Consider the following 21,569-nt stretch of genomic DNA (forward strand, 5'->3'; position numbering starts at 1 on the left):
CCCCACGTGACCACTCATGCCACCTCCAGGCTAAAGGTCCAGTCCAAGCCACCATAACATCCACCTTCTAATGGGAAGCCCTGCTTCTTCTCATCTTTCACTGCACAACAGCCAGAATGACCTTTATGAATATAGAACAGCTCTTGACCTTCATGGACCCCTCCCTGCCGTTGTGCTCCATTGCAGGAAAATCAAAGTGCTCATTCCTTCCCATGGCCCACAAGCCCTCTGAGGTCCGGCTCCTGCCGGGCAAACAGTAGGTGTGGTGAGGCCACAGAGGAAGGAACCAGAAACTCCACCTGGGGCTGGCAACAGGGTGGGGGAGGTTTTAAGGAGAATGACTATTAGGTGGAGGCTTGGGGGGTGTGGTTAAAGGCAAGGCCCCCAGGAAGAGCTCAATGCATTGAGTGCATCACAGTCAAAGACCCAAGGGTGAGCCAGAGTCTCCCTCAGAACCTCTGGGCTTCCGGTGTGAGGCTCAGACCCAGCCTGGCACCCACAGAAAACCTCGGTGGTGGACGGTGGACCTCTATTCCCCAAGAACATTCTTTCCTTTGCTCAAGTAGAGAACATGACATGGACACAGAGCACACAATCATAAACAAACTTTAATATTTCAAAAGTTCTTTAGTCTCTCCTGCCCCCTCCAAAATATCAGGGAGTAACACAAACCCAATACACTGAGACACAGCAGGGTGGCAGGCTTACTCTACTGAACACCCAACTGGCCTCATCTTTTAAGGGGAAAAGATGGTTAACTGATCTAAATACTTCTGATTGTTAAATTAACGGCAACCATGCTAATTTTAATTAAATTTTCCTTTTCTTAAGAAATCATCAGAGATTGCAAAAAGCAACCTCACATATGACATATCTTAAACTATTATGGCTTAATGAAGTAGTAAAATGTGAAATTAATGCTTCTTTAAAATGGTCTTTATGATAGTGGAATACATAATTATCTCGAAAATTCACTTGCACGTCATAGGCAAATCAATCTTAATATGTGCTCAATCCCAATATTCTCAATACTGATAACAAAAGAAAAATAATTACCAACAAAATGTGAGAGATTTTACTGCTGCCTGCATTAAGCTCTAAGACACAGCCTAAGACCCAAGGCAGATTTTTTTCATGATTACTGTCTTCCATTTTATTGGTGTGGCTCATGATTTTATAAAACACTCTAGTGTTTTAATTAATGTGTTGAGGTACCAGGTACTCTACACCATTATATATACCTTATATATGTATAATAGAAGGCACTTCTTTTAGAAATCTAAAGGAAATAATAAAAGATATCTCTAGCTCAGTGAATTGCTAATTGCAATCTATGGCATATAGAATCAGCTCTGAATTTGTGCATATTGTAAGCACTCATGTTGTGTGTTTTTGGCTGTCAGATTTTTACTCTGTTATTATTATTATTACTATTATTTTCATCATTATCATTAGTATTAGGTTAGCAATGATACTCAGTGGTAAATGAACAACATAAAAAAAGGATTTGGTGAAATCCTATTCTTGGTGTTCACTGATACCCACGATATTATGATATTGCTTTAATTCACACACTCAAAATCCAGTGTTCTACTGAACACCACTACACACAGTCCACATTCTACTCAGAGGGCCACCAAACTGATGTTCTGAGCTAAGACAGAGGTTCCCCTGAGAACATCAGCCTTTGGTATCAACACACCAAGTATAAGATTTGCGGCTTTCTGACACTTACGAAACCAATCTTTGTTAGGGACTCCTGGCTAGTTACGCATTTGGCCTCCAACCATGGTCACAACACAGACTAAGACTCAGGCCCCAGCATTAAGGCTTATTGGAAGGAAACCCAGAGACACAGGTTGGTTGTGGAGTTGTCTATTGCTTTAGCTGAAAAGGGTCCTGCCATTTTCTCAATAGATCAGCTAGACCTCTGTGTTGGACCAATAATCATTTTACCGTCAGCAGCATATTTTGGGGCCTCATCAAAACCAGTATTCTTTCTTGTGCTGTCAATGTTTGTGAAGTACTTCTATAGTTAACTCCCTGAAGTACTGTTCTGTCACTTACTTTCCTGTCCACCCACATGTCACACCATTCCCAGGACGGTGTGTGAGGACATACATGGGCTCATCTGCCATCTTGGAGACAGAGAGCTTATGTTGAAAGAAAAATGACTGACACACAGCCAGCTTCACCTGTTTCACTAAAAATTAAGGAGAGTTTTGTTTGTTTCTATGGTCTTCTCCTAAAAGCCAGCACATAATGGAGCTAAGATGCCAGTCGGCTTGGGAAAAGAGGCGTTAAGGGAACGTGATAGAAAACTTGCAGAGGGCAGTGATCACACAGAGCTCATGGAGCACGTGGCTGGCGCTGGGATGAGGCTTGCTGACGGTGACTGACTTCTGACCTCCTACACCCATGCTTCTCTGGAAGAGCCAGAGAAATGCTTTAAATGAGGGGCACGCCATGTCACCTGAGGGCACTTCCAGGTGCTGGAAGGTTTCGTTACCATCTCCTTCCCTGTTCCTTGTGGTATTTATATTACTTCCAGGGCGGTCGAAGTTTCAAAGCAGGCAGGCATGCCACTGACCTCCCTCTACAGTCAGACAGAGCCTACTCCCAGGTGTTTCGTCTCTTTCCCAAAAATTGGTCTCCTATAATAGCCTTCTGATTTCCACTCAGTTGAACGAGGAAGCTGATTTAATGAATAAAGACCTTCCGAATAAGGCTTATTGATGGCTTTGGAGTCTTCAAATGAAGCGAAAAAGGTTAGAAATAACCAGTTTTTTACTGACTAATCCTTGTAATCTTCCAGTTAATGAGGCTTATCCCCACAGCAACTCTTTGATATGAAATATATGAACAGAAACACCCAAACCAGTGTCTTGCCATGACCTATGGACGAGAGCTGATTTCACATGCACACTTCATGTCATGTGTTTTGTGGGGAAGCAAAATATTTGACAGCTTTTATTGAGCACCTACTCTGTGAATGACCTGTGCAAGCTCCAGCGGGGAGTGCACAGGAATGAAGCGCTATCCTTGACCTGAGGCCATCCGTGGTCTGACGGGGCCCAGCCCGGTCTGGATTTCACATTTCTAACTCCTTGCCCAGGGCTCTTCCCACTTCAGCACACTGCTGGCTTGCTCTACAGCATCTCTGACAGATCTCACAGGTTTGGGGCATACTCTAAATCCAGAACATCCTCCCATTATCTCAATCTCACCCCAATCCCAACTCTTCTTCAGCCATCCTACTGGCTGCATAACTCTGATTGGAGGCAGATAGAATCTGTGATGATCCCAGAGACAACTGGCAGCTCAGAGGAAAAAGCCAGTGACCTTCTATTCTCACAAAGGTGAATGCAAGCAGTTTGCGTGCAAAGGCAGAGCCCTGGGGAAACGCAGCCCTTGAAAATGGAAAGAGAATATTAAAAATTCATCAGCAGCCACCCGCTCACTATCTAGAGGATTCTAATGGATGGAAAAGCATGGTTTAATCTTAAAGCTGGAAGCTTAACTGACATAATAAACAAACAGGGCAGCATTGGAATCTGCGTATTTATAACATCTGAGAAGGCCCATGACCTTAACCCTTGTAAATAAGAATGATAGGACACAACTTAGACAGATAGCCAGCACTTCAGGAATTTGGCCAATGTCCTAGTAGAAAGGAAATCTGATTCTTGCAGACTGGCACCAGCAGGACCCCCTAGGTAGCACAGGTGCCCAGTTCTTCGTGGTCTTGGACAGGCTTTATTTTTCTTAAACGGATCTAAATTTATTCCAGAAAATTCTGCCAAGTAGCACACTATTTTCCTACTTAGTCCTGGCACTTGTTTGCCTGAGGTTGGCTAGTTTGGGGAAGGTGAGCAGCAAATGGTGTGAGGGTAGGAAATTTCCTTCCAGCCAGTCCTGAGCACGGGTGAGGGCAGGAATGACTAAACTGGGTATGAACCTGCTACGCTCTAGAAAGGAGAGATTTAGATTTCCTATTCCAAGGAAGGAGTAGATTCTTTTCTATATTGATGTATAAATGAACAAAAAACCCCAGAAAGTTATAATTAGGGTTTCCAAAGCCAACTATGAAAAATTTGTCACTATACTCCACTCTCTGGGCAAAATAAATATTGACATAAAAATATTCTCATCTTCAGGAAATTTCTTATTATTTATAAGAAGTACAGGTATCATGGTAAATCTGAACTTCTTTCCAAGGGTGAAAAATCATGGTTTAATAGTATTATAACAATTCTAAAATTTTTATATTAAAAAATAGAACTGCTTTTGGCCAAGATAGAGTGAGAAGGATCAGACTTACCCTCTGATCTGAAACTAACCCAAAAAAACTCAGTCAAAATATATAAGACAATGGTTTCAAGGTATCAACATTAGGTGATGAAGCACAGGGGATCCCCGAGCTGGAAAGCAAAGGAAGTGATCAGCCAATTTCCTGAAGTGACTTTCCAGGCTGTGGCAGGACGCTGGGACCTGGTGGTTTCCCCAAATTGGGAAAAATGGAGATGAGGGCTCAGGGAGCTGAGGGCTCAGAGGTTACAAGGCAGATTAGCAGGGAGAATATCACTCCATCGAGAGAGCACTCTGGACACGTGCAGAGGGTCCCCTCGAGTTTTTGGACAAGTGCGTGCCTGAGAGGAGAGTATCCAAGGCCAGGGGAAAAAAATTCCTCAAAGGACTACAGGGAATAATTCCTGTGAGCTCACAGAGGTTCAGAATCTCTTCCTGTTCTAATCAGCCAGGTGGAAAACCTCATAATTCATGAGGCAATGGATAGAACACCCAGAAGGGTCTTGACTTGGTAGTATGGTAAAATTCACTCTGGTCTGATCCCTAGTTGGGACCTGTCTAACAAAGCTGACAAGCAAGACCCAAAATAACCAAACTCTTTCTGAGTAACATAGTTTTATTTAAGAACAAAGCTTAAGACTATGCACAGGAATAAAAAAAAATCCACTAGCCAACAAGGAAAAATTTAGAATGTCTGGCATCTAAAAGAATTCTCAGGCACGCAAATAAGCAGGGATATATAACCCATAATAAGGAGAGATGCAATCATTTGAGGCCCACAAGAAATGACACAGATGATTAACAGTTATTTGTAACTACATTCCATATGTTCATGAAGCTAGCAGAATGACTGAATATGTCAAGTAGAAACAAAGCAGATTAAAAAAAAAAAGCCTAAATAAAAATTCCAGAGATTGAAAACTCCAATGTCTAAGATGAAAAATACACAGAATGGGATTAAGAGTAGATTCAGACATGACATAAGGAAAGATTTTAACATGAATGTTCAAAGCAGCATTACTCATAGTAGCCCAAAACTGACCACAACTCAAATGTCCATCAACTGATGAATGTAAACCAAATGTGATATATCCATGTAATGGAATATTATTCAGCCGAAACCAGGAATAAAATACCGATTCATGCTTTGACATGAATGAACTTCAAAAACATTATGTAATGTCAAAGAAACCAGTATAAAAGGCCACATACTGTATGGTTCAATGTATATGAAATGTCTAGAATAAACACATCCATAAAACAGAAAGTAGAGAAGTAGCTGTCAGGGGCCCTATGAGCTGAAAGTGGTCCCTAACTGACAGCCAGCAAGTAAACAGACACCTCAGTCCTACAACTACAATGTACTGGTTCTATCAATGACCCGAATGCATTTCAAAGTGGATTTTTTCTCTAGAGCCTCTAGTCAAGAACTTAGCCCAGCTGACATCATGATTTCAGCCTCGTGATACTCTGAACAGAGAACCCACTTACACCACACCTGGGTGTCTCACCTACAGAACTGTGACCAGTAGAACAAATAGGTGTTATTATTTTCAAAAAGAAAAAGGAAACGAAAATTAGCAAACATACCATAAGAGAAACTATCCAAAATGAAACAGAGAAAAATGACTGAAAGAAATAAACAGTGTCGGGGGCGCCTGGGTGGCTCAGTCAGTTAAGCGTCTGCCTTCGGCTCGGGTCATGATCCCAGCGTCCTGGGATCGAGTACGCATTGGGCTCCCTGCTCAGCGGGGAGTCGGCTTCTCCCTCTCTCTCTACCCCTCCCCCTAGCTTGCGCTCTATCTCTTTCTCTAGGTCTCTCTCGCTCTCAAATAAATAAATAAATAAAATCTTAAAAAAGAAGAAGAAGAAATGGACAGTGTTATGTTTGGACAGAAGCTGTGGTCAACTTCAAGCGGCCTAAAGTTTGTACAATTGGAGTCCCTGAAGAGGAGGGGTTAGACCTGAACATTTCTGAAGAAATGATGGGCAGCAATTTTCAAATTTTATGAAAACTGTATATCCACAGATCTAAGAATCACAACAAACCTCAAGCACAAAACCACGAAAAAAAAAATATACCAAGGTATAGTGTAATCACATTGCTCAAAACCAGTGATAAAGAGAACAGCTTTAAAACAGCCAGAGTAGAAAAAGATATATTATGTACAAAGAAACAAAGATAAGGATAGCAGTCTGTTTTCACTGGAAACCATTCAAACAAAAAGACAGTAGAACAACATCTTTAAATACTTCAGGGGAAAAAAAAGGGCAACCTGAATTCTGAACAAAGTGACAGTATTTATGAGAAATGAAGGTAAACAAAAACAGAAAGATTCTACCACCAGAAAACCTCCACCACCAAGAAAGTCAAAGAAAATCTTTTAGGTAGGAGAAAAATGATACCAGATGGAAATCTGAATCTGCATAAAGGAACAAAAAGCACTAGAAATGATAACTAAGTGAGTTAATCTAAAAGACCTTTTTACTTTTTCTTTTTTTTTTGAACTTCCCCAGATGAAAATTTATTAAATAAAACAAATCTTACTTAAATGAATAAGTAAAATAAATTAGTAATATAAGCTTAATATGTATGTTAATCTCGGTTTCCCTTTGAGATACTTTTCTTGTTTTTTTATTTTTTGTTTTGTTTTTATATTTAAAATTTAAACTTTATTTAGCTACATCGAATTTCATTTTTTATTTTTTCCAGATAGTCTGATATTTTTTATTTGCTTTTAACTTGACCTAAGTGATGCTTAACAAATTTTTAAAACTGTTTTTTTTTTTTTTTACTGGAATATTTGTTTTTTAATACTTCAGCTATTAATTCCTACAAGTAGTGTACCATGGTTAAATAATCTCTACTATTTCTGTTTTTGATAAATATTAAGTCTTTTTTAGCTTGATAACTAGCTATTTTTTCTTTTTTAAAAATATCAATGGTTTATTAAAGTTACTAGTTAAAGTTACTAACTCAGACACAATTTTTTGTACTTTTGAAATTTAGTTATGATTCTTTTGTTTTTATTTTTATTTTATTTAAATTCAAATTCGTTAACATACTGTGTTATTATTAGTTTCAGGGTAGAATTTAGTGATTCATTAGTTGCATATAACACCCAGTGATCATTACATCGAATGCCCTCCTCAATGCCCATCACCAATTACCCCATCCTCCCATCCATTTCCCCTCCAGCAATCCTCAGTTTGTTCCCTATAGTTAAGAGTCTCTGGGGAGCCTGGGTGGCTCAGTCAGTTAAGCTTCAGCCCAGGTCATGATCTCGGGGCCCTGGGATCAAGCCCCAAGTTGGGCTCCCCATTGAGCGGGGAGTCTGCTTGTCTCTCTCCCTCTCCCTCTGCCCCTCCTCCTGCTCATGCTCTCTCTCTCTCATACAAATAAATAAGATCTTTTTTTTTTTTTTAAAGAGTCTCTTATGGTTTGCCTCCCTCTCTGTTTTTATCTTATTTTTCCTTCCCTTCCCCTATATTCATCTGTTTTGTTTCTCAAATTCTGCATAAGTGAAATGATATGGTATTTGTCTTTCCCTGACTTATTTCGCTTAGCATAATACATTCTCGTTCTACCCATGTCGTGGCAAATGGCAAGATTTCATTCTTTTCGATGGCTGAATAATATTCCATTGTATATATATACCACATCTTCTTTATCCATTCATCCACCGATGGACATCTGGGCTCTTTCCATATTTTGGCTATTGGGGTAATCACTGCTATAAACATTGGGGTGCATGTGCCTCTTCAAATCACTATTTTTGTATTCTTTGGATAAATACCTAGTAGTGCAATTGCTGGGTCATAGGGTAGCTCTATTTTTAACTTTTTGAGGAACTTCCATACTGTTTTCCAGAGTGGCTGCACCAGTTTTCATTCCCACCAACAGTGTAAGAGGGTTCCCCTTTCTCCGCATCCTCACCAACATCTGTTGTTTCCTGAGTTGTTAATTTTAGCCATTCTGACTGGTGTGAGGTGGTATCTCATTGTGGTTTTGATTTGTATTTCCCTGCTGATGAGTGATGTTGAGCATTTTTTCATGTGTCTCCTAGCCATTTGTATGTCTTCTTTGGAAAAATGTCTGTTCATGCCTTTACCTCTTTCTCGACTGAATTTTTTGTTTTTTGGGTGTTGATTTTGATGAGTTCTTTATAGATTTTGGATATTAGCCCTTTGTTTGATATGTCATTTGCAAATATCTTCTCCCATTCAGCAGGCTGCCTTTTAGTTTTGTTTCCTTTGCTGTGCAGAAGCTTTTTATCTTGAGGAAGTCCCAACAATTCATTTCTGCTTTTGTTTCCCTTACCTCCAGTGACATGTCTAATAAGAAGTTGCTGTGGCCGAGGTCAAAGAGGTTGCTGCTGCCTGTGTTCTCCTCTAGGATTTTGATGGATTCCTATCTCATATTTAGGTCTTTCATCCATTTTGAATTTATTTTTGTGTATGGTGTAAGAAAGTGGTCCAGTTTCATTCTTCTGCATGTTGCTGTCCAATTTTCCCAACATCATTTGTTGAAGAGACTGTCTTTTTTTCCATTGGATATTCTTTCCTGCTTTGTTGAAGATTAGTTGACCATAGAGTTGAAGGTCCATTTCTGGGCTCTCTATTCTGTTCTATTGATCTATGTGTCTGTTTTAGTGTCAGTACCATGCTGTCTTGATGATGACAGCTTTGTAATGCAGCTAGAAATCCAGAATTGTGATGCCTCCAGCTTTGGTTTTCTTTTTCAACACTACTTTGGCTATTTGTGGTCTTTTCTGGTTCCATACAAATTTTAGAATTGTTTGTTTCAGCTCTGTGAAAAATGCTGGTGATATTTTGATGGGGACTGCATTGAATGTGTAGACTTCTTTGGGTAGTATAGACGTTTTAACAATATTTGTTCTTCCAGTCCATGAGCATGGGATGTTTTCCCATTTCTTTGTGCCTTCCTCAATTTCTTTCACAAGTGTTCTGTTGTTTTCAGAGTATAGATCTTTTACCTCTTGGTTAGGATTATTCCTAGGTATCTTATGGTTTTGGGTGCAGTTGTGAATGGGATCGATTCCTTGATTTCTCTTTCCACTTCCATTATTGATGTATAGAAATGCAACAGACTTCTGTGTGTTGGCTTTATATCCTGCAACTTTGCTGAATTCTTGTATCAATTCTAGCAATTTTTTGGTAGAATCTTTCAGGTTTTCTACATCGAGTATCATATCATCTGTGAAGAGTGAGAGTTTGACTTCTTCTTTGCTGATTTGGATGTCTTTGATTTCTTTTTGTTGTCTTGATTGCTGGGGCTAGGACTTCCAGTACTATGCTGAACAACAGTGGTAAGAGTGGACATCCCTGTCATGTTCCTGACCTTAGAGGAAAAGCTCTCAGTTTTTCCCCATTGAGGATGATATTAGCTGTGGGCCTTTAATATATGTTCTTTATTATGTTGAGGTGTGTTCCCTCTACCCCTACTTTGTGGAGGGTTTTTATTATGTTGAGGATGCTGTATTTTGTCAAATGTTTTTTCTACATTTACTGAGAGGATGATCTGGTTCTTATCCTTCCTTTTATTAATGTACTATATCATGCTGATTGATTTGTGGATATTGAACCACCCTTGCAGCCCAGGAAAAAATCCCACTTGGTCATGGTGAATAATCCTTTTAATGTAATGTTGGATCCAATTAGCTAGTATCTTGTTGAGAATTTTTGCATCCATGTTCATCAGGGATATTGGTAAATGACCTTTTTCTTATTTAAAGCTCCTTGAATAAAATAAAAAACAATAATAATAAAAAAATAAAGCTCCTTGAAAGAAAACAGCATTGATAATCCACAAGGTAGTATAGGTTTATGATACATGTGGAAGGAAAGTGTTTGATGACAGCACAAATGCTAGAAGGAGAGAGACGGAAGCATACACTTGGAGGATTCTTACACAGTTGACCCTTGAACGACACGGGGATTAGGGGCAACAATCCCACATGCAGTCAAAAATCCACATATAACTTTTGCCTCGCACAAAACTTAACTACTAATAGCCTACTGTTGACTGGAAGCCTTCCTGATAACATAGTCAACTGATTAACACATGTTTTGTATGTTATATGTATTAGATACTATATTCTTACAATAAAGTAAATTGGAGGAAAGAAAATGTAATTAAGAAAATCACAAGAAAGAGAATGTGTATTTACAGTACTGTATTGTATTTACTGAAAAAAATCCACATATAAGGGAACCCACTCAGTTCAAGCCATGTTGTTCAAGAGTCAACTATATGTGTACTATATGTGAAGTGATATAATATCGCTTCAAGTCAGAATGTGAAAAGTTAAAGATAGAAACTATGAACCCTAAAGCAACCACTAAAATAACCCAATAAGACACAGCTAACATATCAATATAGCTAAGGGAACAAATGGAATCATAATAAATATTCAGTTAATATAAAAGAAGGCAGTAAAATAGGGAAATAAGAAAAAAGAACATGTGCGTTGGATAGAAAATAATAGGAAGGTCGTAGACTTCATCCCAATCAAATCAATAACATATGTACATCAAAGGCAGAGCACTCAGATTGGAGAAAAATGCAAGAGCCAATTATGTGCTGCCTGTAAGAAACCACCGTAAATATAAAGAAACAAACAGATGAAAAGGAGAAGTATGGAAGGAGGTATGCCATGCTGAACTAACGGAAAACTGGAGTGCACAACTAATACTGAATAAAGTAGATTTCAAGGAAAAGAATATTACCAGGAATAAAGAGGGTCATTTCCTAATGATAAAGTGGGCAATTCATCAAAATGATAAACAATCCTAAATGTTTATGTACCTAATAGTGGAGCTTCAGAACACAGGAAGCAGACAATGATAGAACCGAAAGGAGAAACAGACAAGTCCACAGTTACACTCTGATATCTCAACAGTTTTCTTTCAATTATGAATAGAACCTGTAGAGAGAAAATCAGTAAGGATACAGAATACCTGAACTATGCCATCGGCCGACCTGACCCATGGCATTTATAGAACGCTTCACACAGATACAGCAGAACAGACACTTTTCTTAAGTATGTATGAACCATTTACCAAGACAGACCTTGTTGTGACTCATAAAACATATCTCAATAAATTTAAAAGGATTCAAGTCATCCAAAATATGTTCTCTAACCACAATGGAATTAAATCAGAAATAAAATCAGAAACGTCTCTACAAAGTCCCAGATATCTGCAAACACAATTAGAAATAATCATGAGTAAAGAAAAAATCATAAAAGGAAATGTGAAAACAGTTTGAATCCAATGAAGATGAAACCCAATATATCAAAATTTGTGGACTATAGCTAAAGGAGCGAATAAAGGGAAATTTATTTCTAAAATGTGTACTGAACACGCACATTAGAAAAGAAGAAAGATTTCAAACTAATGATATCAGCTAGTTAAACCCAGTATAAGCAGAGTAAAAGAAATCATAAAGATCAGAGTAGAAATGAGTTGCATGTTACTCTGCAAAAACAAAAGAAATTCAAGCCACACCTCACACTGTGTACAAAAATTAACTGAAATGGATCACAGATTTAAATATAAAGCCTATAACTTTAAATCTTTTATTATACACACACACACACACACACACACACACACACATATATATATTTTATTTATGAGAGAGAGAGTGAGAGCAAGAGAGATCACAGAGGGAGAGGGACAAGCAGACTCGCCACTGAGCAGGGAGCCTGACGTGGGGCTCGATCCCAGGACCCAGAGATCATGACCTGAGCCAAAGGCAAACGCTTAACTGCCTGAGCCACCCAGGCACCCCAACTTTAAATCTTCTAGAAAGAAATGTAGAAGAAAATCTTTGTGATCTAGGGTGGTACAAAGATTTTTTAGATAACCTCAAAAACATGGTCTATAAAAGAAAAAAAATATGAATTGGACTTCAGGAAAGTTAAGAATGTGTACTCTTCAAAAGCACTGCTAGGAGAAGGCAAAACAAGCCACAGATTGTGGGGGGGGAGATTGCAAGTCACGTAGCTGAAAAAAATTGTATCCAAAACACATAAAAACTCTCAAAATTCAATAAGATGGGAAAAAAGCCCAATTAAAAATGGCAAAATATTTGAATAGGTATATATTTTTAAGAGACTAGGAGGGGAGGGGCTTTCGAGGGAGAGGGGGAGAGAGAATCCTAAGCAGGATCCATGCCTAGTGCAGAGCCCGATGCAGGGCTCGATCTCACAACTCTGAGCTCATGACCTGAGCTGAAATCAAGTCGGACACTTGAGCGACTGAGCCACCCAGGAGCCCCTTGAATAGATATTTTATCAAAGAACATATACAGATGTCAAATAAACATAAAAAGATGTTCAACATCATAACATCATTAGTTATTAGGAAAATGCTAGTTAAAACCCCAGATACCACTTCATACCTATTACAATGTCTTTAATTAAAAAGACTGGCCATACCAAATATTGGCAAAAATGTGGAGGAACTAGATCTCTCACACACTACTGTTGGGGATATAAAATGGTACAACCATCTTGGAAAACAGTTTGGAAAACCTTTTAACATTTTTAAAAGGTTAAACAAATAACTACCATATGACTCAGGCATTCCTCTCCTAGATATTTACCAAGAGAAACGAAAGCAGATGTCCATATCAAGACTTGTACAAACATGCAGAGCAGCTTTATTTACAATAAACAAAGCCTTGGGGTAGAAGCCCAAAGGTGCATTGATGGGTCAATGGATAAACTGTGGTATCAGCAACTGAAATTTTATTCACCAATAAAAAGGAATGGACTATTCAAAGTAATCATGTTGAATAAAAGAAGCCAGGGAAAAGTAGAGTACATACTACATGATTCCATTTATAGAAAATTTTAGAAAATGTAAACTAATCTATAGAGATAGAATGGAGGGGGTGTTGGGGAGTGCAAAGGGGGGTAGAATTACATAGGGGCACCAGGATACCTTCCGGGATGACAGATATGTTTGCTATCTGGATTGTGGTGATGGTCTCTCATGTGTATACACGTCAATTGTATGCTTTACAAATGTGTGGTTTCGTATTTATTAATTATACCACAAGAAAGATGCTTTAAAACTGTAACACTGCAAACTTCCTCTTGTTTCCGTATTTACTTGGTATAAATATTTCCTTTCATGTTCAACCTTTTAGTATTCTTATTATCTTAGGTGTGTACTTTGTAAGCAGTCTAAAGCTAGATTTCACAGCGTATAACATGCATTTAATAAATACTTTTGACTGTTCAATAAGTGAATCCAGACTGGTAATCTAAATCTTTGATTTAGTCTAGAGAATTTAGTTCATGTACATTCATTATGACATCTCTAAACTCATTTCTAAGACCTGATTCTATTCTTTCTTTTTTTTTTTATTTTTAAAAAATTTTTATTTATTTTTTGACAGAGAGAGACAGAGGGAGAGGGAACACAAGCAGGGAGAGTGCGAGAGGGAGAAGCAGGCTCCCCACCGAGCAGGGAGCCTGATGGAGGGCTCCATCCCAGGACCCTGAGATCATGACCCGAGCTGAAGGCAGACGCTTAGCGTCTGAGCCACCCAGGCGCCCGTATTCTATTCTTTCAATTTCTCCCCTCTCCCTCCCTCCCTCCCTTCCTTTTATCCTTCTCTCTTTTTTTCTTTTTCTTTTCTCCCCTTTTTGCCTTCACTTTCACTGACTGAAATATTTTTTTACCCCTTATCCCAACCTTTTCCCCTCTACTGCTTCAAAACTATATGCTCTATTTTATTGATTATCCTAGAAATTTTAACACATATAGTTCGACTTAACAAAGTCTAAAATTACACAATATCTTTACTCTCTTCCCCCAGAAGAGAAGGCCCTTACTCATGGTGGCTTATTTCCTTGAGTGTGTAATGATGTTACATTTTATTCTGCTATGTGCACACAAGTGCTACAGCATGATAACTGAATTTTCAGACCACAGAGGTAGCATGTTTTCTGGCTCTTAAATTGAGGCAGGGCGGATTGGGGGTGAGGAATCCCTAAAGGAGAACGTGTCTCTCTTCCCCATCTTCTCTCAGAGCCAAAGATGAAAGAGGCTAGCCTCATCCTATGGGGTGAGTTTTCTTTTTCTTCCTAATTCATCCAGTGAGGGGGTGGCCCTTTGGAAATTCCAGATTTATACAGGGTCCCCCCTCTGACCTCCCACCCTATTTAGGTACGCAGTTTTGTCTCCTGACCCTCTCACATGTGGCTTGGGCTTCTTTTCTGTACATTTTCAATTAACCAGAAATATTAGTAAGTTCTCTATTCTCCAAGCTTTCTGGTTAACAGAGGTAGTGACTAAGAATGCAGTTGTAGGGTTCAGAGTGGCTGGGATCAAACTGAGACTCTACTACTTATTTCCTGTGACTTGACTAATGAAAATCTCTGTACCTCAATTTCTTCACATGTAAAGGGAGAGGCAATAATGGTGCCTGTCTCAGTCCTTGCAGGCATTAAATAAATTAATACATTTGAAGAGCTTAGAACAGTACTCGGTATCCTGGGATACAGTAAGGACTCAAATAGTAGCTGCTATTATTGCTACAATTTTCGTGCTTAAAGAAAATGTTCTGAGGTTATATTGTATTCTGTTCTACAAAGGGAGAACCGAATGCAATATTCTGTTCATGTCTTACAATATGAATTTTCATGATATAAACGATTTTCAACTCTCAAATGATGTTACCTAGTTTATTCGTATCTGAAGATAAACGCTTTCCTCATTGACAAGATCGCAAGTATTTGGTATCTGTTGCTTTTCTATTTTTCTTCTTTTTAGAAAATATTATTATCTCTGGAGGTTAGATCTTCAAAGTCTGTTTTTCAATTATAAATTATTTCTACATGCTGTCGGAATAGCAGATACTCCTACACAGAGAAGATTCTACCACTTAAAAGTAGTACGGTAACATTTCATTTTTTTTTTTTTTTTTTAACATAAAATGATGCCAACAGCTGGTTCATTTCATCTCGAGTCAGGACACATCAGTGTATGTACTTCAAGCTCTGGAACATATCACACATATCACGTGGGCTGGCCCTGCTCCATTAATGACATGTGAACCAAATAAATTACAAGTCCAAGCCTTCTCCCCAAATGACACCGATCACATTTCTTAAATACCTGGTGAATGAAGCTTGGTGGCTGAAGCCACGGTTCTCTTAGGAGATGAAACAGCAGGTTTATTAGCATCTTGATCTTTCTGTACTTCTTTCTTTGATCCTAGACAGAGTTTAAAAAGAGAAAAAAGAAGGAAAGAGAGCTAGTTATAATTGAAACAGTAACACAAGTTGTTCGTGGAAAGGGAGGCTTCACAAAAGGCAAAGGGAACAAAATAACATTTGGGTGATTTGTTGCTACGGTCACCACCCCGCGTGCTTCAGGGAGGACACACTCATTTAGGGCAAAGGGAATTTCGTTGTAGCGTTCAGGGGAATCAGCACACTGCTGCCTCTGATTTGATGAAAAACACCCCTGTCTCTGGAGGTCACTGCACCCGAATGCCTCTGACAAACTATCTGGGAATGAAAGTTGTACCGTCCTCAGCCACCAACTCAGCCTGCCCTCCTCTTCCTGCCCCAACACTTTTGCAGAAGACAGAGATGGAAGCTGGAGCCGAACACAGCTGCTAATGACTTCGGCATCCCTGAGACCCGAGCCACGGGGGACATGGTCTGCCTCTAATGAATTTCCATGCAGCTGGGCCACAGAGGTGACCTGGAGAGCCTCTGAGCTCTCTCCGCTGCAGTTGGGCCTTCTTCGTGGGACCTGCTGGCAGAGCTGGCTGCAGCAGAAGGGGATAACCTGAGTGCAAGCAATAACTAAGAACAGTATGGGGCTGCTCCGGAAATTATGTCCGGGTGCAGAGTGCCATTTCCCCATGAATGCCGGCCACAGACACTCACCTTTACATCACCTTCGTTGGAAAAGCCCAGGACCACGGATGGAGGAGTAGAGAAATACCGCAGACCTGGACGTACCCAGACCCGCCTCCACTTCAGCACAATTTATTAGGTCATTTTAACAGAAAGCTTGGGAATGGTTCCTGAGATACGGAACCCGTCCCAGTTCCCACTCCCCAAAGCCTGCGACCTCACTCTTCTTCCAGAGCTAACTACTGGTGGCGATTTGCTGGTTATTCTTCCAGACCTCTTTCTAGGTACTTATAAATATTACCTACACATATACAAACACAGCGCTTGGTTAGCTAAATATATCACATATTGCAATTTCTTTTTACCTACCCACATCTTTAAAGATCTTTTTCCTATCAGTGTATTTATAGATCTTTTAAAAAATGCCACATGTGAATAGGCAATAAATGTGCCATAATTCATTTCCCCATCCTCCTATTGATGAACATTTAGATTGTTTGCAAGTTTTAGCTATTAAAATAGCAACACGTGCTGCAATACACATTCTTCTACTGGTTTCTTTGCACATAGGGACCAGTATCTTTTCAGGAAAAATACATAGAAGTGCTCTTGTTGGATTAAGAGTCTGCTCCTTTGCTGGATTGCTAGACACAGTCCAACTGTCTTCCACAAGGAGCTACGAATTTACACTCCCAGCCAACAGTGCACGAGGGTAACTCTTTCTGCATGCCCCATACCCTATTGACATGGAAGTCTCAATCATTTTAATTTTTGCCAGACACTTAGAGTCTTTTCCTATTGGTCATGTGCATTTCTTTGTTTGAAAATAGCCTAATTAAATCCTCTGCCTATTTTTCTTCCTGATGTATTAAGAACTCTTCATTTATTCTGGATATTAATCTTTTCTTTGCCTGCTATATAAGTTATATCTTCCAGCCTTTCACTTTTTAAAATTTATTTATAGTGTATTTCATTGCACTGTGATTTTAAATTTTAATATGTTCAAATATATCAATTTTCCCCTTTATATAAAAACACCATTATAGATGATTTATATGTACGTGTGCATGCATGTGTATGCGCGCATGTGTATATATGATGGCGGGGAGAGATTATTCCAGGAGTTTGGAGAGAGAGGCAGGTATTTGGATCCAACCTCCCCATCTTTCATTCTTTTCTGGCCTGACTGGGTTCCCACTTCCCCCGCACCATTGGACCTGCCTCACTACCTCTCCATCCTTGCTCACCGGCCTTCTGCTCGTCCCCCCCACACACCTGTCACCATCTCTGCTTTATTGCTTTTCGACAGACTCTTTATTCTTGTTGATTGAACTCTTCTAAAGCCTGAATTCTCTTTTGCATTTCTTTCTTTTTTTTTTTTTTTACGATTTTATTTATTTATTTGTCAGAGAGAGAGAAAGAGAGCACAAGCAGGGGGGAGTGGCAGGCAGAGGGAGAAGCAGGCTCCCTGCTGAGCAAGGAGCTCGATGTAGGGCTCGATCCTAGGACCCTGGGATCATGACCTGAGCCGCAGGCAGATGCTTAACTGACTGAGCCACCCAGGCACCCTTTCTCTTTTGTATTTCTCCCCCATTGCTTTTTTTCTTCCTATTCTCAATATGCTTCATGGCATTTAGTTTAACACACCCTCAGTCTTTCACATCTTGGTAAGTGGCACCATCATTCACTCACTGTGCTCAGGCCCCAACACTAGGAGTTATCTCGGTTTGTGTCTTTGCTCCCTGCCCCCATTTGACCCATTAGCAAAGCTTGTTGGTTCTCCTCTGAGTACATCCCAGGGCTGACCACTTCCCTCCCCTCGGCTGCTCCTGTAGAACCCAGCGCCACCACTTCCTCGTCCTCCCCACTAGGGCCTCCTACCTGATCTCCTGTTCCCACTCCTGCTCCTTTCCAGCTTACTCTCCCACAGTAGCAGATGAATTGCTTCAAATCTAAGTTAGAGCAAGTGATTCTCAATCTCGAAACCCTCTGAGCACCTTCCAAGATACTCAGAATGAACTGTTAACTCCTTGTCACATCTATGAGGCCCTACAGACCAGCTCTAGCCAACAGAAATACAATATGAGCTGCTTGTGTTATTTAAAATTTCCTTGTAACAACATTTAAAAAGTAAAAAGCGTAGTGAAACTAATTGTAATAACATTTTTGATTTCACCCAACATATTCAGTGTCACTCCAACATCTGGCACTGGCTACATTTTGAGTTCTCAATAATGGCTCACGAGCCCCCGGCCACCATACTGAGCAGCGCAGCCCCAGATGATCTGGTCTCCTGCCTACTTCATAGACACACTGTGGTAGCTAACTTTATGTGTCCACTGGACTGGGCCACGGGGTGCCCAGACGTTTGGTCAAACATTTTTCTGGGTGTTCCTAGATGAGATTAAATTTAAATTGGTAGACTGGGGAAAGCAGACTGCCCTCCCCAATGGGAGTAGGCGTCCTACAATCTGCTGAAGGCGTGGGCAGAACAAAAGGCTGACCAAGAAGGAACGTCAGTCTTCTGCCCTCAGACTGGAACTTACACCATCAGCTGTCTCTGGGTCTCTGGCTTGCCGACTGCAGACCTGGGGACTTCTCAGCTTCCACAAACATGTGAGCCAATGCCTCATAAGAAATCTCTTTATATATATAAAGTATTTACTTATAACAACAGATTTTATATTATATAATATACAAATTATATATATAATATATATATTCTATATCTTCTGTCTCTATATAAAATGTATTACATGCACATGTAAGTATATCCTATTGGTTCTGTTTCTCTGGAGAACTCTAACACACACGTGGCGTCACTCTGCCCCTGCTCACGCACTCCAGCCATGCTGAAGCCACGCCTCCTCCCATTCTCCATTCAGCTCCATTTAGCTGGAGTTCCTTCTGCACAGAACATGTTTCCCCGAGACCTTGAGCATGGTTCACCCACCCATTCATTCAGGTCTCTGCACAAATGATAATCTTCAGAGAGGCCGTGCTTGACACCACAGGTGAAACAGCCCTCCTGCCCCCTGCCACTCTCCCCTTCACTTACTTCATTCCTCTTCATAGTGTGTATCGTACCCCAAATACGCGATACCCTCCTCTGTTTGTTTATTGTCTGCCTTCCCCACTAGATCCTAAGCGTCAACCACAGGGCCACATCCATCCTGGCCCAGGGTGGTCATTCAGTCAATTCCGTCCTTGTCTCCTCCTTCCCACCGGGCTTCTTTCAAGACATCCTGCTCAGGTACTTCAGGGCCTACAGAAGGCTGGAACCTGGGGTCCTGAAAGCCACCACTTCCCTCCACCGAAGCCAGACCCACCCTGCCGAGAACCCAATCTATGGCTCACTTCATTCTTCTCATCCCTCCTTCTGCTCAGATTTTAGGTATCAACAAATACAAAAAGGTACTGGGACTCATGGGAGCTGAAATGTTAAAAGCCAAAAGTCTGCATTAAACACATTACTTTAGAAGAAAATTAAACATGAATATTTATTCAGTGTCTCAGTATTTCTCATTCAGACTTCGTGGAGTATGATTTGCCTGCTTCTATCAAAAATTTAAATATCGATATACCTGACCTAGCAGTCCTGCTCCTACAGATCTCTCTTTGGAACCTCTGAGTGTTACCTTCCATGGCCATAGGGGTTTTGCAGCTGTGCTTAAGGGAAAAGATTATGTGCAAAGAGACTTCATACATTATTCACAATAATAAAGGAGAGTAAATCATCAAAATGCACACTGGGAAATGGTTAAATAAATTGTGGTATATCTATACCATGTACTTTTATGCAGCCATTAAAAAGAATGAAGTAGCTCTATATTGTACCAGCACAGAAGTTGTACATGATAAATAAAAGAGCTAGTTGTTGAACTCTATGCATGGTATTATCCCATTTTTATAACACAAAATGTTATCTGTATTATACTTTAAACTATATAAGAAGATTTGAAAGAAAGGCACCAAGTTGTTAATAATGGTTACCTCTGAGCAGCAGGATTGAGGGGATATTACTTTTTATTTTACTATACTTCTGGATTATTTTCATTTTTTATGATGACCACATATTACTTTTATAGTAAGAAATAAACAATAAAAGGAGTGAAACCAAAACCAAAATGAAAATAATTTGTCTGATCCATGAAAGGATGAGGAGAGAAACCAGCCTAGTGCACCCAATTCTACAACTTTGATGGAAGGTTTCACGGTCCCTCCCATAGGAACACAGTGATGCCTAGAAAACTCCTGTGTGGTTCTGGGAATTCTTGATGGCACAGAAAATTACAGCAATTAGTGAAGGCTTTCAGTACTTTTTGCAGTTTTCTTGCAATCCAGACTCAGCCTTAATGATTTTGAAGTGTACCATAAGCTTTCACCTAACTCTGTAAGACCTCTGAGTATCTAGGAATGCCAGACTGGGCTCTGGCCTCATGGCTTTCCTCCTGTCGCTCTGGACACTCTCTCTCTCCCCTTCACTGTGGCTTCCTCCTTTGCCTGCACCGGAGTAAAGCTGCCTCAGAGTTCTGCCTCACCTTTCTCCCGGTCTATCCTTCTGGATGCTCCTGACTTCCCAGCATGCTTGCACCACCAAGTTGCACATGCTGCTGACCATCAATTCTGTCATTTCCAATCCAGATGCGCCCAGACATCTTTCCTGAGATCCAGACCTGTTTTTAGCAGCCAACTAGACACCACCACAACCTACCAGACGACCAGATCACCACACCCCAACTGGAACGAATTTTCTTCTTCTCAAATAACTCTTCTTCCTAGATTTTCTTTCTTGGTCAGTCATTCCCCTGGTCACTGAAACCAGAAGCCAGCAAGTCCTCTTCTTTATGCTCCCACATCTAATCAGCCACTACTTGTCTGCCTCATAAAGCAGCTCCTGCATCTGGCTCTGTTCCCATTCACACTATTTACCCTAGCTCAGTTCTCATCATTTCTCACTGGGACAGCTGGAAAAATCTCCTAAGTGATTTCTTGGTCCTGCGTCTTACCTTCTTCATGTTTACCTGACTCATCCTTCTTAATGGGATGACCTTTCCTAATCATTAACCAGAGCATATGATTTTCCTTTTAAAGCCGTTCCAAAGCTTTCCCTGGTCTTCGGCAGCAAGTCCCAACTATATGGCATGGGGTACGCAACCTCCAGGGCCCTGCTTTTTCTGCCACGGGCCCTGCAGTGGACACCGCAGTTTCCATGTGACATTCTTATCTTCACCTAGGCTGTTGTCTTAGGCTGGAGTGCTCAATCTCTCCTTTGTTGGCTTTGGCCCACTCCTGATCATCCCCAGATTCATCTCACCTCTCTTCACTGAAAGCTTCTGTATTATTCCCTGT

At 40.3% G+C, this 21,569-nt stretch overlaps 1 protein-coding gene across 8 annotated transcripts in view; it reads right to left on the reverse strand.

Annotated features, from left to right (window-relative positions):
- Window positions 1-21,569, reverse strand: part of MTUS2 (microtubule associated scaffold protein 2) — a 590,108-nt gene that overhangs the window by 136,775 nt on the left and 431,764 nt on the right. For all 8 annotated transcript variants that reach the window (XM_032403269.1, XM_032403268.1, XM_032403271.1 and 5 more), the window contains one exon: window positions 15,466-15,564. In XM_032403269.1, coding sequence (XP_032259160.1) covers window positions 15,466-15,564 — 99 coding nt within the window. The remainder of the gene's footprint in view (window positions 1-15,465; window positions 15,565-21,569) is intronic.

Source organism: Phoca vitulina, unplaced genomic scaffold (genome assembly GCF_004348235.1).
Source record: "Phoca vitulina isolate PV1807 unplaced genomic scaffold, GSC_HSeal_1.0 scaffold5, whole genome shotgun sequence".
Classification (NCBI taxonomy): Eukaryota; Metazoa; Chordata; class Mammalia; order Carnivora; family Phocidae; genus Phoca; species Phoca vitulina.